General features: G+C 41.7%; 1 protein-coding gene across 5 annotated transcripts in view; it reads right to left on the bottom strand.

Annotated features, from left to right (window-relative positions):
• The window catches only part of LOC130108205 (ubiquitin-associated protein 2-like), a 65,084-nt gene that overhangs the window by 26,559 nt on the left and 24,816 nt on the right, over positions 1-13,709 (bottom strand). For all 5 annotated transcript variants that reach the window (XM_056275089.1, XM_056275081.1, XM_056275097.1 and 2 more), the window contains exons 10-14: positions 12,521-12,585; positions 12,108-12,339; positions 11,183-11,441; positions 4,006-4,143; positions 3,675-3,811 (exon numbers count right to left, since the gene is read on the bottom strand). In XM_056275089.1, coding sequence (XP_056131064.1) covers positions 3,675-3,811; positions 4,006-4,143; positions 11,183-11,441; positions 12,108-12,339; positions 12,521-12,585 — 831 coding nt within the window. The remainder of the gene's footprint in view (positions 1-3,674; positions 3,812-4,005; positions 4,144-11,182; positions 11,442-12,107; positions 12,340-12,520; positions 12,586-13,709) is intronic.

Raw genomic sequence — 13,709 nt, forward strand, 5'->3', positions numbered from 1 at the left:
CTGTGTAATTGAATCAGCAGGGGGGAGAGCTGTTCACTGGATTTTGAATGTGTAATAATCCGTGCTGCAGAATTCTGGATGAGTTTTAAGTTGTTGAATAAGTTTGTTAGGGATGCCTGCCAGGACTGCATTGCAGTAGTCAATGCATGATGTGACCACATCATTGACTAAAACTTCGGTGGAGTGTTATGTTAAAGCAGGGTGTAGTCTGGAGATGCTTCACAGATGGAAAAAGGCAATCCAGGAGACATCATTTATATGATTGGAAAAGGAAAGGTTGCTATCTAAGATAACACCAAGGCTCTTAGCCTAAGAGGAGACAGGTATGGTGGCTCTGGCAATGGGGAGTGAGCAAATATTAGTTTTTGAGAGTGTAGATTTAGTGCCAATGAGGAGTAGCTAATTTTTACAACTGTTGAATTTCAGGTAATTGTTAGTCATCTGTATCAGTATATCACAGAGACAAGCAGTGAGGGCACTAGAGGGGAGAATGGAAGTGGGCTTAATGGACACATAAAGCTGTATATCATCAGCGTAATAGTGGAAATGGATACCATAGTTCCGTAATATCTTGCCAAAAGGGAGGAGGTAAAGAACAGACAGGATTGGCCCCATACCCGAACCCCGTGGAACTCCATGAGGAACTATCAAACTTTCTGACCGGTAATTATGAATTCATACAAAATGTGTCCTGTCTGTAAAGTAGGAAGCAAAGGTATTGCTTTGGTCATTAGAATCTAAATTAGGTTTTTTCAAAGTTGGTCTGATTATGGCAACATTCAGTGAAGGGGGAACTGCCCCAGTGGATAGAGAGGAGTTAATGATGTAGGTTATCAGGGATGATAAGATGGCAGGCATGTTTGGATCTAGGTGACATGTGGAGGTGCTAGACTTAGTAATAAGTTAAAAAATGTGATTTTCAGTTGGAAGACTTGAGTCACATAGGACAGTGGATGGGGGCAGTTTCATGGCACTTGCTGATGGTAAGTCAGTCTGCATGTTGTTAGCGGAGGCTAGCTGCTCATGAATGGTACTAATTTTGGAGAACTTAAAAAAAAGGGGGGGGCAACGAATATATCGGCAATCGCCAATTGTTCGGCTGATGGTGGCCGGTAGGAAAAGTTTGACATATGGCCCAATCTGGTGGCCCAGTTCAATTAGCTTAGATAAACATTTATTTTCATGGAAGACTTCGCAAACCAGGCTCTCATTTGCACAATCCAGAAATCCCAACGAACCTGGTTACAGTCAACAAATACAACTGTTTTTTGGCCATCACAATGACCACACTGAAATTCAGCTGACACATATTCACTTGGAAAGGCGACTTAAGACTCATTTCAGTATCAAAAAGTTCATCCTGAGTGATTACAGCTGTACCAGAGTAGCGACACAGACACTGCTCAGTCACTCTCCAGTCCCAGACACAGACAGAACCTGCACGTTCCTACCACCCTAACCTTTTAGTTTTGAGTTATCTGTGAACATGTATGAATTTGCTTGTGAACGGTTAGGTAATCCACTTTGGTCATAGGGTGATTGCTGTTACACTGTGAGTTTTCATGTAGGCAAATGGAAGCCTAGACCAAGCATCTGGGCATTTTTGTGGTCCACAATCCATTCATTGGTTGGTTGTAGTAAGTGGATTGTGTTTGAAGGCAACAATATAAGTTTGCAATAAAAAATAATCAATGGCTTGGCAAGGCCATAGGGGAGACCCTAACATGATCCTAACAATGCCCGAACATGATCCTAACAACATTCAAACATAATCCAATCAATTAAAAAAAGTTCCAAAAAAAAGTTTTCAAAATTTGCCAGGCCATGATATATATATATATAAATAATTAGAATCAGCCATCATTATAACAGACATTTAAAGTTGTACCTATATCATGAAAATAAAACACCACCATGTCCTCTGTGACCAGGACAACGAGTGGGTATGATCAGTATTACTGGCCACTGTACTGCAACGTGTGTTGTAGCGATGTTATGACACATTGTGACTCCCCTTTGTGTTGCAGGACCTAATGGTATAAAAATTAAGCACCAACTATTACATATTCAAGGTTCAGCGTTTTCGGTTTTTACTGATTTTCACCGAAAAATACCCAGATTTTTTTTTAAAAGCAGCAGCTCGGTTTAAACTGGTTTTCACCCGGATTTTATGTTTCCACGGACCCAAAAAATATTCCTGTTCATGTGAGGTTATGTAACAGTGTCCCCTTGTGGCGAAAATTCGGCATGCTGGATGGCTTTGAAAAATAAAAACTGAAAACGCTGAGCCTTGTACATATTGTTAGTGCTGGTGTCAATGGCCAAGAGTGTATGTTCTCACTGCAACAATTTTCTAAAAATATTCATAAAACTTTTTGGAAATTTTAAGTAATTTGTTGAAATGTTTTAATAATCTCATCAAATATCAACGTATATTATTTTATATTCCCAAATGTATCTTGGGTAGGCTGTTCCATTCATTTCTGTATGCACACACATCCTTAAAGGGAGAAGAATCATAAAATTGTAAATGGCCTGTGTCAGACTCAGAGGTGCTGTTCAGACTGGTGTGTTGTTAATAATAATAATAATTTATTTGTGGGTGCCTTTCAGAGCACTTAAGGACACCTTACAGAACACAGTTAAAAAAACAAAAACAAAAAAACAAGCACTGTATCAGACAGCATAAAATCAAAATAAAGCAGGGTAGACAATAAAAAGTTAGTACAACAGATAAGTATAAAATCATCAGCACAAAACTCAATGAAGCTTTCTGGTAAAGATGTCCATGGAGTGACGTCACATCTAGTCAGAGGGATTACTCCACTGTTCTTGATAAGCTGCTTCTGATTAGCCATACAGTGAGAGAAAACCCCATCTACTACTACTACTACTTTCGGCTGCTCCCGTTAGGGGTCGCCACAGCGGATCATCCGTTTCCATTTCTTCCTGTCCTCTGAATCTTCCTCTGTCACACCAGCCACCTGCATGTCCTCCCTCACCACATCCACAAACCTCCTCTTTGGCCTTCTTCTTTTCCTCTTCCCTGGCAGCTCCATAGTCAGCATCCTTCTCCCAATATACCCAGCATCTCTCCTCCACACATGTCCAAGCCATCTCAATCTTGCCTCTCTTGCTTTGTCTCCAAACTGTCCAACTTGAGCTGTCCCTCTAATATACTCATCCTAATCCTGTCCTTCTTTGTCACTCTCAGTGAAAATCTTAGCATCTTCAACTCTGCCACCTCCAGCTCTGCCTCCTGTCTTTTTGTCAGTGCTACCATCTCCAAACCATATCACATAGCTGGTTATAACAGTATAACAGTATATAACAGTGAGAGAAAACCCATCAAGATCTTGAAAACCGGTGTCGATAATTTAATCAGGTCTTCAACATATCAGAATGCTCTGATTTCACTAATAATTAGAACATCATTCTGCCTGTACTTTAAGATCACTTCTGAAGACTTGTTTTCATGCAATTTTTATCAATTAGATTGTTTCTTTAACAGCACCATGGTGCAATGTCCATTAAATGATGCATGATGGAATTCTGACAAGTCAGGCACGTTTGTGTTCATGAGTTGAATGTTCGCTGATAAGAAAAAGAAGGAAACCAAGCAGTTCTGGGTATGACCAGGTAGTTGTACTGCTGACAACACAAGCAGACGTTACCTTTGAAGGAAGAGGTACTCTACGCCTCTGTGTCTTTATCTGCCTCTGTGGAGGTTCTGAGATTGGGGTCTCCGTGCCTGGTGGCTTCCCCCCAGGGGAGACGCCTTCTCTGGCAAGGGGAAGGGAGGACTCATGACCTGAGGAGTGGGTTCAGATCATTACATGGCTCAATATGCAATACTCTGTTCAAAATACAACGACTACAATAACATAAATAATGGTCCAGTTTGTAGAGCAACATCTAGCATACTGGTGAAGCTCTAAGATTCAATGATGCCACAAAGTAGTGCCAAAACTAAAAAGCAACTAAATAATAGTGCAGTTCCACTACCTGGTGGTGTGGGGACCTGTGGTGCATGTGCCTGGGGCAGCACCAGGGGCTCTGCAGTGGGAAGGATGGAGGATTGTTGCTGCCTCTGAGCCAGCTGGCTCAGCACTGCGGATGGCTCTGGCTGTAGTTTCAGCTCCACTGGAGAATGGAAACAAAGTGTGCAAAAATGAAAATGTATGGTTAAAGAGAAGATTCACCAATTTTCAACCCTACGTCTGTCTATCGGCGACAGGGATAGCACATGAAAAACACCAAGTTATTCCCAATTGTTTCTGTATCTTTGGGGCGGCAGTGAAACAGTTTTCTCTGGCTGTCAAGTGACGTATCATGTCATTTGGTGGCTGGAAAAACTACAGGCTAGCAGGGTTTCTAATACATGATGTTCAAAAAAACCCCTTGCTCTCTCGACTAAGCTACATTTACGATGGTGGAAATGATGTCTTACAATTTGTGCAGAAGATTTTATGGACAATGATACAGAAGCTATTGTGCAGCAATGCATTCTGGTACATGTAGGCGCTGTGGGAAAGACTGAGTAAGACAAGACCAATTGAAGTCCTCAACAGTGAGGACTTTAATGCTTAAATCTACAAACCTCAATACCAATAAAGTTGGGACGTTGTGTAAAACGTAATAAAAACAGAATACAATGATTTGCAAATTCTTTTCGACCTATATTCAATTGAATACACTACAAAGACAAGATATTTAATGTTCAAACTGATAAACTTTATTGGGGGTTTTTTTGTTGCAAATATTCACTCATTTTGAATTTGATGCCTGCAACACGTTCCAAAAAAGCTGGGACAGGGGCATGTTTACCACTGTGTTACATCACCTTTCCTTTTAACAACACTCAATAAGCATTTGGGAACTGAGGACACTAATTGTTGAAGCTTTGTAGGTGGAATTCCTTCCCATTCTTGCTTGATGTATGACTTCAGTTGCTCAACAGTCCGGGGTCTCCGTTGTCGTATTTTGCGCTTCATAATGTGCCACACATTTTCAATGGGAGACAGGTCTGGCCTGCAGGCAGGCCAGTCTAGTACCTGCACTCTTTTACTACAAAGTCACGCTGTTGTAACACGTGCAGAATGTGGCTTGGCATTGTCTTGCTGAAATAAACAGGGACGTCCCTGAAAAAGACGCCGCTTGGATGGCAGCATATGTTGCTCCAAAACCTGTATGTACCTTTCAGCATTAATGGTGCTTCACAGATGTGCAAGTTACCCATGCCATGGGCACTAACACACCCCCATACCATCACAGATGCTGGCTTTTGAACTTTGCGCTGATGACAATCTGGGTGGTCCTTTTCCTCTTTAGCCCGGAGAACACGACTTCCATGATTTCCAAAAACAATTTGAAATGTGGACTCGTCAGATCACAGCACGCTTTTCCACTTTGCGTCAGTCCATCTCAGATGAGCTCGGGCCGAGAGAAGCCGGCAGCGTTTCTGGGTGTTGTTGATATATGGCTTTCGCTTTGCATGGCAGAGTTTTAACTTGCACTTGTAGATGTAGCGACGAACTGTGTTAACTGACAATGGTTTTCCGAAGTGTTCCTGAGCCCACATGGTAATATCCTTTATAGAATGATGTCGGTTTTTAATGCAGTGCTGCCTGAGGAATCGAAGGTCACGGGCATTCAATGTTGGTTTTCGGCCTTGCCGCTTACGTGCAGAGATGTCTCTGGATTCTCCGAATCTTTTGATGATATTATGGACTGTAGATGATGAAATCCCTAAATTCCTTGCAATTGTACATTGAGAAACATTGTTCTTAAACTGTTGGACTATTTGCTCACGCAGTTGTTCACAAAGTGGTGAACCTCGCCCCATCCTTGCTTGTGAGCGACTGAGCCTTTCGGGGATGCTCCTATTATACCCAATCATGACACTCACCTGTTTCCAATTAACCTGTTCACCTGTGGAATGTTCCAAACAGGTGTTTTTGAGAATTCCTCAACTTTCCCAGTCTTTTGTTGCCCCTGTCCCAGCTTCTTTGGAACCTGTTGCAGGCATCAATTTCAAAATAAGTGAATATTTGCAAAAAACAATAAAATTTATCAGTTGAACATTAAATATCTCGTCTTTGTAGTGTATTCAATTGAATATAGGTCGAAAAGGATTTGCAAATCATTGTATTCTGTTTTTATTCACGTTTTACACAACGTCCCAACTTCATTGGAATTGGGGTTTGTACATTACTCATCAATACTGATTGCACATACACAAAACAATCGATGAAATTTCCCTTTAAAGACCTCCATCGGTATACTGCAACAAACGTATTAAGATAAATGGCTTGGCAAAGACAATTCATATCATGCTTGTATCATGCTTTGTCTATTATGTTTCTAATAATCTCAAGGTACAAGAGATTTATATCTAACAACACTGTTAAAAAAAATTTAAAAGGGAAAAGTAAACATGATTGAAAATCAAGAGCTCATAATAACTTATCTCCTAACTAAGATATTGGTCTCCGAAAGTCCGTTTTTAAGCAGAATTCCACAATCATCGATGATTTCATGAATGCCACCATTGAAACTTTAACAGCTCAAGAACACCCGTTTCCATAAATGCTTGGAGGTCAGCAAGTCTTCTAGTAAGACTTGAAGCACTTGGACCGCAGGCCATTACATCAACCACTTTTTACACCATTTTCCCACACAGTTAGTCTAATTTACACTCGTTGCCCTTTGGCTTATGTGCTTTGCTTCTTCTGTACTGAAGAGCTGCACCAGTGGAGTTTCTCAGCATTGAACCTATGTAACAACATGCATTGCTCTTCCAGCAGACTTCAGTGGAATCAGTGATACAAAATCGCTCACAACTTTTTTATGAATGGTTATAAACAAAACCTTAAACTTTTCTTACAGACTCCCAATATTATAGCTTACCAAACCATGCATGGTTACATGTTATATTTTCTACTTCTTTAAGGGATAAAGAGTGATCATCTATTGGCCAATTAATGTTGGTCCTAACATTAAAACAGTCACTATCCTTTAGCCTGTAAAAGAATAAGCCTGGTAACCTATTGCCTAGCATCTGTAGAATTCACTGCAATATTATTCTTATAATCAGTACTGTTAAATGTGAATTATCATGATGTCCTTGACGCATGCACAATAATCCAGATAAGGAAATCCCAAAAAGTTGAATCAGTTCATCGAGACACAAAGCTTATTGGGATTAAAGTTTCATCACTCAACTAAACGACGTTGTCAGTCTAGACTGACTGCAGGTATCCCCCAACCTTATAAATGGCACAGTTGCATAACGACCAAAACCAACGATCGGTTACATATGCAAATTGCTGTGACTATTAACACTAGAACGACCAAAGCCATCATTCTGACAGTTTTGGATTTTCAAAGTTTAATAACTTTATGAAGAAAAAAAAAGATACAAACCCTCCTAGTGTTCCTAGTGAGTGTTCCTAAAATTGCATATATTTGCATTAAAAAGAGCTTTAGATCAATTCCACACAAAGAAAGTTATAAGATCTACCTAAAACGACCATGAGCCGTCAAAATGATGGTGCATAATTTGCACGTCATCGTGTGCATCATGTCACTATTTACGACATGTATTGGTCGCATCGTCCTGTATTGACTACTGCAATTCTATCCTCTTTGGTCTTCCCCTCAAGTGTCTTCATAAACTTCAATTGGTCCAGAATTTAGCTGCCCGTATCATGACCAGAACTCCTTCCACAGATCATATCACTCCTGTTCTTCAGCAACTCCATTGGCTCCCTGTTAAATACCGTACTGACTTCAAGATACTGCTTCTCACCTTTAAGGCCCTTAATAACCTAGCTCCTACATATCTTTCTGAACTCCTTTATATCCACATGCCCTCCCGTACTCTCAGATCCTCTTCTGCTCTCCAACTCACTACACCATTGGCCCACTTGACTACCATGGGGACTAGAGTCTTCAGTCATTCTGCCCCCCGCCTATGGAATTCTCTCCCACAAGACATTCGAAACATTGACCCTCTTTCAACCTTCAAATTCCATCTCAAAATGTACCTTTTCAAACTGGCATATTCAGTCTGATCCACGCTTCACTGAGTTTTGTGCAGATGATGATTTTATACTTATCTGTTGTATTAACTTTTTATTGTCTACCCTGCTTTGTTTTGATTTTATGCTGTCTGATACAGTGCTGCTTGTTTTTTTTGTTTTTTTTTTAACTGTGTTCTGTAAGGTGTCCTTGAGTGCTCTGAAAGGCGCCCACAAATAAAATGTATTATTATTATTTCCTTCATGAAGTTCATTGCTCTGTCCTAGAAACACACTAGCATTCTCCAGTGCAGAGTAATAGCCTAAACTTGATTTTTGATTATTGCCAACATGTCTGTCATATACAGACGCCGTTTCAGATGCACCATAACTACCACTGAGGTATTGCAGTATTTACAAGCGTTGGACAGCGGCGATTTTAAATTGTTTGAAAAATAGTATTACAGTTGTTAAAATTTTAATTTTGGTGTCAGTCGTTTCTTAGCAGACATACTAACATATGCAATATATTAATATCTCAATTGGGTATTTATGTTGACAGAATATAGCTTAAAAACTGAACGTCATCTTAACTGCCCATGGGCGTTTTAGGTAGGAGTGAAATCCCGGTCATCTAGTGTTAAGAAACGACTGACACCAAAATTAACCTTTAAACAACTTAATATTATTTTTCAAACAATTTAAAATCAGCGCTGTCCAAAGCCTGTAAACACTGCAATGCCTCGGTGGTAGTCATGGTGCATCTGAAACAGCAGCTGTACCCACACATGTTTGAAATCATCAAAAATCAAATGTAGACTATTACTCTGCACTGGAGAATGCTAGTGTGTTTCTAGGACAGAGCAATGAACTTCTCGTAGGAAATGATGCGACCAACACACATCATAGTGACATGATGTGCACTATCACGCGCAATTTACGAGCCGTTTTTTTTTTTTTTACCATTCATGGTCATTTTAGGTAGCTCTTATCATAACTTTTTTTGTGCAATTGATCTAAAGGTAATTTTAATGCAAATATATGCAATTTTAGGGGTATTCAGGGAACGGCAGGACTTTATCTTTCCCCCCCACCCCCAAAGTTATTAAACTTTGAAAATCTAAAACCGTCAAAATGACAGCCTTGGTTGTTCTAGTAACTACAGTTACGATGGCCACGTGTACTATTTACAGAGGATTGGGGAATAGTTGCAATCACAGCATTATAAAATGGCGACAAAATGGTGAGGCAGTGGCAGTAGCCTGTATGATATTACAGGATGGCCCCACTCTTTGCAACAGGACCACCCTTAACACTGACCAATTGTGTCTGCTCCTGAAGCTGTCTTTTCAGTCCACATACTTCACATACAGGGGGCAGTACTATAGGCAGAAGCACGGGTGTGCTATGGGTTCACCAGTTTCACCAATAGTGGCCAACTTGTATATGGAGGAAGTGGAAAAGAGGGATCTGATGTCCTACCCAGGGACACCACCTAGCCATTGGTTCTGATTTGTGGATGACACCTGAGTTAAAATTACATCTCATGACGTACCACATTTCCTTGATCACATTAACTTGGCGGACAACCACATCAAGTTTACCAGGGAGAATTTGAAAAATGACGGGTTAGCCTTTTTAGACTGTGAAATTGCAATTGGTGATTGGGGACATTTGATTGTTGATGTTTACCATAAACCAAAGCTGGTTCTGTGCCTTCTGGAGAATCTTGCTAGCTCGATGGCCCTTGACAAAAGATTTCATTTGCAGGCTCTTACATGTAATCCCGCTCTGTCTGCAACAGAGAATGAATGTCAGATGCAGTCTGCCATCTTATGCGCCATTTGCTCATACTCAGGAATCAGGAACACTTGGTCATTTCATTTCATGTACTTGCATACATGAAATTAAATGAAATGCCATTTCCCCCAGCAGTACAACACAAAGACAAAAACACATCCAAAAACTACAAGAACACACATATCCAAACTAAAGCGTATATCCAAACTAAACAAAAAAAATCACTGTCCAAGGGATCGAACACCAGCCAGGATGACTGTTGGAACTGCTGGTCTGCATGGGCTAGCAGTTAGCTTCCTCCTCGGGTGTTTCCTCCTCGGGTGCAGCTCCAAGTAGGGGCTGTGGTCCCTGAGCCCACCAGACGAAGCAGACCAAGCTCTCCCAGCCGATCCAGCACCAGCTCTCCCAGGCAGACACCCTCAACACACCTCCCCGCACTCCACATGACGACATCAAAACACCACAGTCAACGCCAGGTGAGGCTGCCGCCAGACCATCTCTCGGTGTTATAAGAACTGCTGGTCTGCATGGGCTAGCAGTTAGCTTAGCCTGCCCTGCTTCCACGTCCTGTCAGACCGCCCGAGGAGGCAGCTCTGGGCAAGGCCAAAACACGCTGTACCAGAAATTGGTCCACCCGAGGGATCGAGTCTCCCTGGCACAAACAGAGCAATATAGGGTACGCTGTTAAGTGCCCCGGGGATTGCCATAACTTGTACATCGAGGAAACCAAACAGACGTTGGCCAAGAGGATGGCAAAACACAGAAGCGCTACCTCATCAGGCAAGGACTCCATGGTCTACACCCATCTACAGGCCAGTGGCCACTCTTTCAAGGATGAGGATGTGCACATCCTTGATAGGGAGGAATGCAGGTTTGAATAGGGAGCCAAAGAGGTCATCTATGTGAAGAGGGAATGACCATCCCTGAACCGGGGGGGTGGTAAGAGTAAATCTGTCACCATCTTACAATGCTGTGATTGCAACTATTCCCCAATCCTCTGTGAATAGTACACATGGCCATTGTAATTAATGGTCACGGCAATTTGCATATGAAACCGATTGTTGGTATCGGTCATTATGCAACTGTACTATTTATAAGGTTGGGGGACACCTGCAGTCAGTTAAGACTGACAAAGTCACTCGGATGAGTGATTTAACATTTCTCCCACTAAACGTTGTGCCCAGATGAACTGATTCAACTTTCTGGAATTTATCATGATCTACACAAACTAATCATGTCTGCAATGTTAAGCCAATACAAATTACACCAACACGAAATAGCCTATCAAGAGAAGAGTGATAAATTGGAAAAACAATGCAATTGCTCATATTTAAAAGGGGGAAAAAATAAGTGAAACTCACAGTGTGGTGCAGCAACAGGGCCATTTTCCACTCTCTGAGGCTTGACCTCTACAAGAGGGGAAGAGGAAACAGGGGCGGGACTTTGAACTGGGGGTGGCCCTGCTTCTTTGACAACGCTACTGTTGCCTGTGGAGATGACCGTCTGATTGGCTCTTTGGCTGAGCCGGAGCCCATTGAGCTGCTCTGGTATCCTGATGTCAGAGGAAGGGTTGGGCTTTGGTGCATTCAGAGAGCCAAAACCAGACCCCAGGACTGAGGACTAGGATGGAGACCGGGATGGAGGGTAGAAGAGAGCCATGAGAGAGCAATATAATAAGATGCTAGCTGATAACATTCAAATTATCTGCTGACTCTTTAAAGTCGCTTTGGTTAAAAGCATCTGCTAAATGACTAAATGCAAAATGTAAGCGATAGAACTGTTTTCCAATTATTCAGAGAGTGGGCTATACTACAATACACTCTTCAGCATCTAAAAATTCTGACACTGCAATCAGTAAGCTTTTTCAAACAGTGCATTTTAAAAACTGAAGCAAGAAAAAAATTGAACCCCACTAGAAACACATTTTTCTTGTTACAGTGTGTCCCGGGTTATTTTTTTTAAGTAGTCCTATGCTGTAATAAAAGAAATGTGCCTGTTTTCACTTTCAAATTATTTGAAAGTAGTATTGTAAAGCTGCAATGCAGTGCTGTGATGTCATGTACACTACAATACACAGTATTAGTTTGAATAGTGCATATTGTGTTGCCTGTGTAAGCACTATGCTGTCATACTAAGCATGTGCCTCCACACGGAATGGAACCTATGATGGCAGTGGGCGAGCAGCTACAGGCAGCAGCATTAAAAAATCTGCATAGGACTGAGTGTGTAGGTACATAACTGTGAGTGTGAATGTTCTTTCTAGTCTGTGTGTCTTTGCAATCTCACCAGCGCGGATGGTGCATAGGTGGTACTAGCAGAGGCGGCGTGGGCATAGCTGTTGGCAGCGGCATGTGCGTAGCTGTGTGTGGCAGTGCGTCCATTGTGGTGGGAGTTGGTGAACACCAGGCTTTGGCCCAAACCCTCGGCCGAGGGGTTCTCCCCGATAGCCCCCAGGTCGGTATCCACTGATGCCCCTGCAAGTCCTCCCACCTTGGGGAGTAGGCTAGACAGGTCCACACTGTTGGAGGAGGAGGCACAAATTGGAGGTGGGGTGTGCGGGGGGTGAAGTTGGGGAAGGCAGAGGTTTCAGGGGGCAGGACAAAGAAAACAACATAAATTAAAAAAATAAAAAAAGTAAATTGTACACATGTAGCTTAATCTTTGGCAACTATGTTGTATTTATTGCAAATTTATCTTACTTCTGTCCAGGTGTGCTATGGTTTGCTGGAGCAGATGAGGCAGTGAACACTTTGGTCTCAGACAACTAGGGGAAAATAAGACTCTTTAGATGGTGAAACTGTGGCGACTGTGTGGTGGTCAATCAGCTAACGTCATGGAAAAGACAACAAAGCAGGGAACAAAAAATTTGAGAAACTGAACTGAAAAGCCAGTAAGCCTGATAGAGGTCAATACAACTTCAGGGGGAAAAAAATTCTGGAAATATTGCTTGTTTATTGAAGAATGAACTAAGCTCTAAATTATGAAACATTACAGCATATTGAAGCTGCTGTACGTAACTTTGGAGAAGTGAGCAATTTTGACGTAACACCCCCACCCCACAAAACCCACCCCCCAACCTCACTTTGCTTCCTCCTTCCCACCCGCAACCCCTCCCTCCAATCCAGCTTCATGTGATAAATGAGTTTACTCGACATAACTGGCAAAACCTATAGTCATTGCATATAAAAAATATTTTTTCCTCAGTGAAATCTTGAGTTTGTCCAACACTGTCGTTGTGAAGTACTGTCTTATTTACTATAGGCAAAGTATTCGTGAAAATAGCCATTTAAAAATTGTGGTGGAACCTTGTGTGACGAGTTCTGTCCAAGATCCACATTAATGTCAAGACAGTAAAATTTAGTGCAGTTGTAAACCTATACATAAAAAAAAAATACTGTTCAGCAAATCTCTTAAGTTATGGGGACAGCAGTGGCTTGGAGATAGAGCAGGTTGTCTGGCAACTGGAGGGTTGCCAGTTCGAGCCTCAGCTCCTCCTGGCAAAAATGTTGAAATGTCCACGAGCAAGGCACCTAACTTCCAACCACTCCCACACAGCTGGTTGTTACTTGCATGTTTCACAACGCCATCGGTGTATGAGTGCATTTGTGCGTGGGTGTATGTGAGGCATTAACTGGAAAGTGCTTTGAGTGTCTGTTGCAGTTAGGAAAGTGCAATATAAAATGCAGTCCATTTATACAATTGTTGCTGTGAAGCAACATTTTACTTAGAGGTGAAGTATTTTTAAAGATTGCAATTTCCAAAGTATCGGACTAGCTTGTGCTTTCAGGACACTACTTACCGGTGATTGAGACACAGGACACTTACTTGATGGATAACGGTCTGTGTGTGTATGTATAGATTGACAGATAATATGACAAAATCGTGTCT

This window comes from Lampris incognitus, chromosome 1, assembly GCF_029633865.1.
Source record: "Lampris incognitus isolate fLamInc1 chromosome 1, fLamInc1.hap2, whole genome shotgun sequence".
In the NCBI taxonomy this organism is placed as follows: Eukaryota; Metazoa; Chordata; class Actinopteri; order Lampriformes; family Lampridae; genus Lampris; species Lampris incognitus.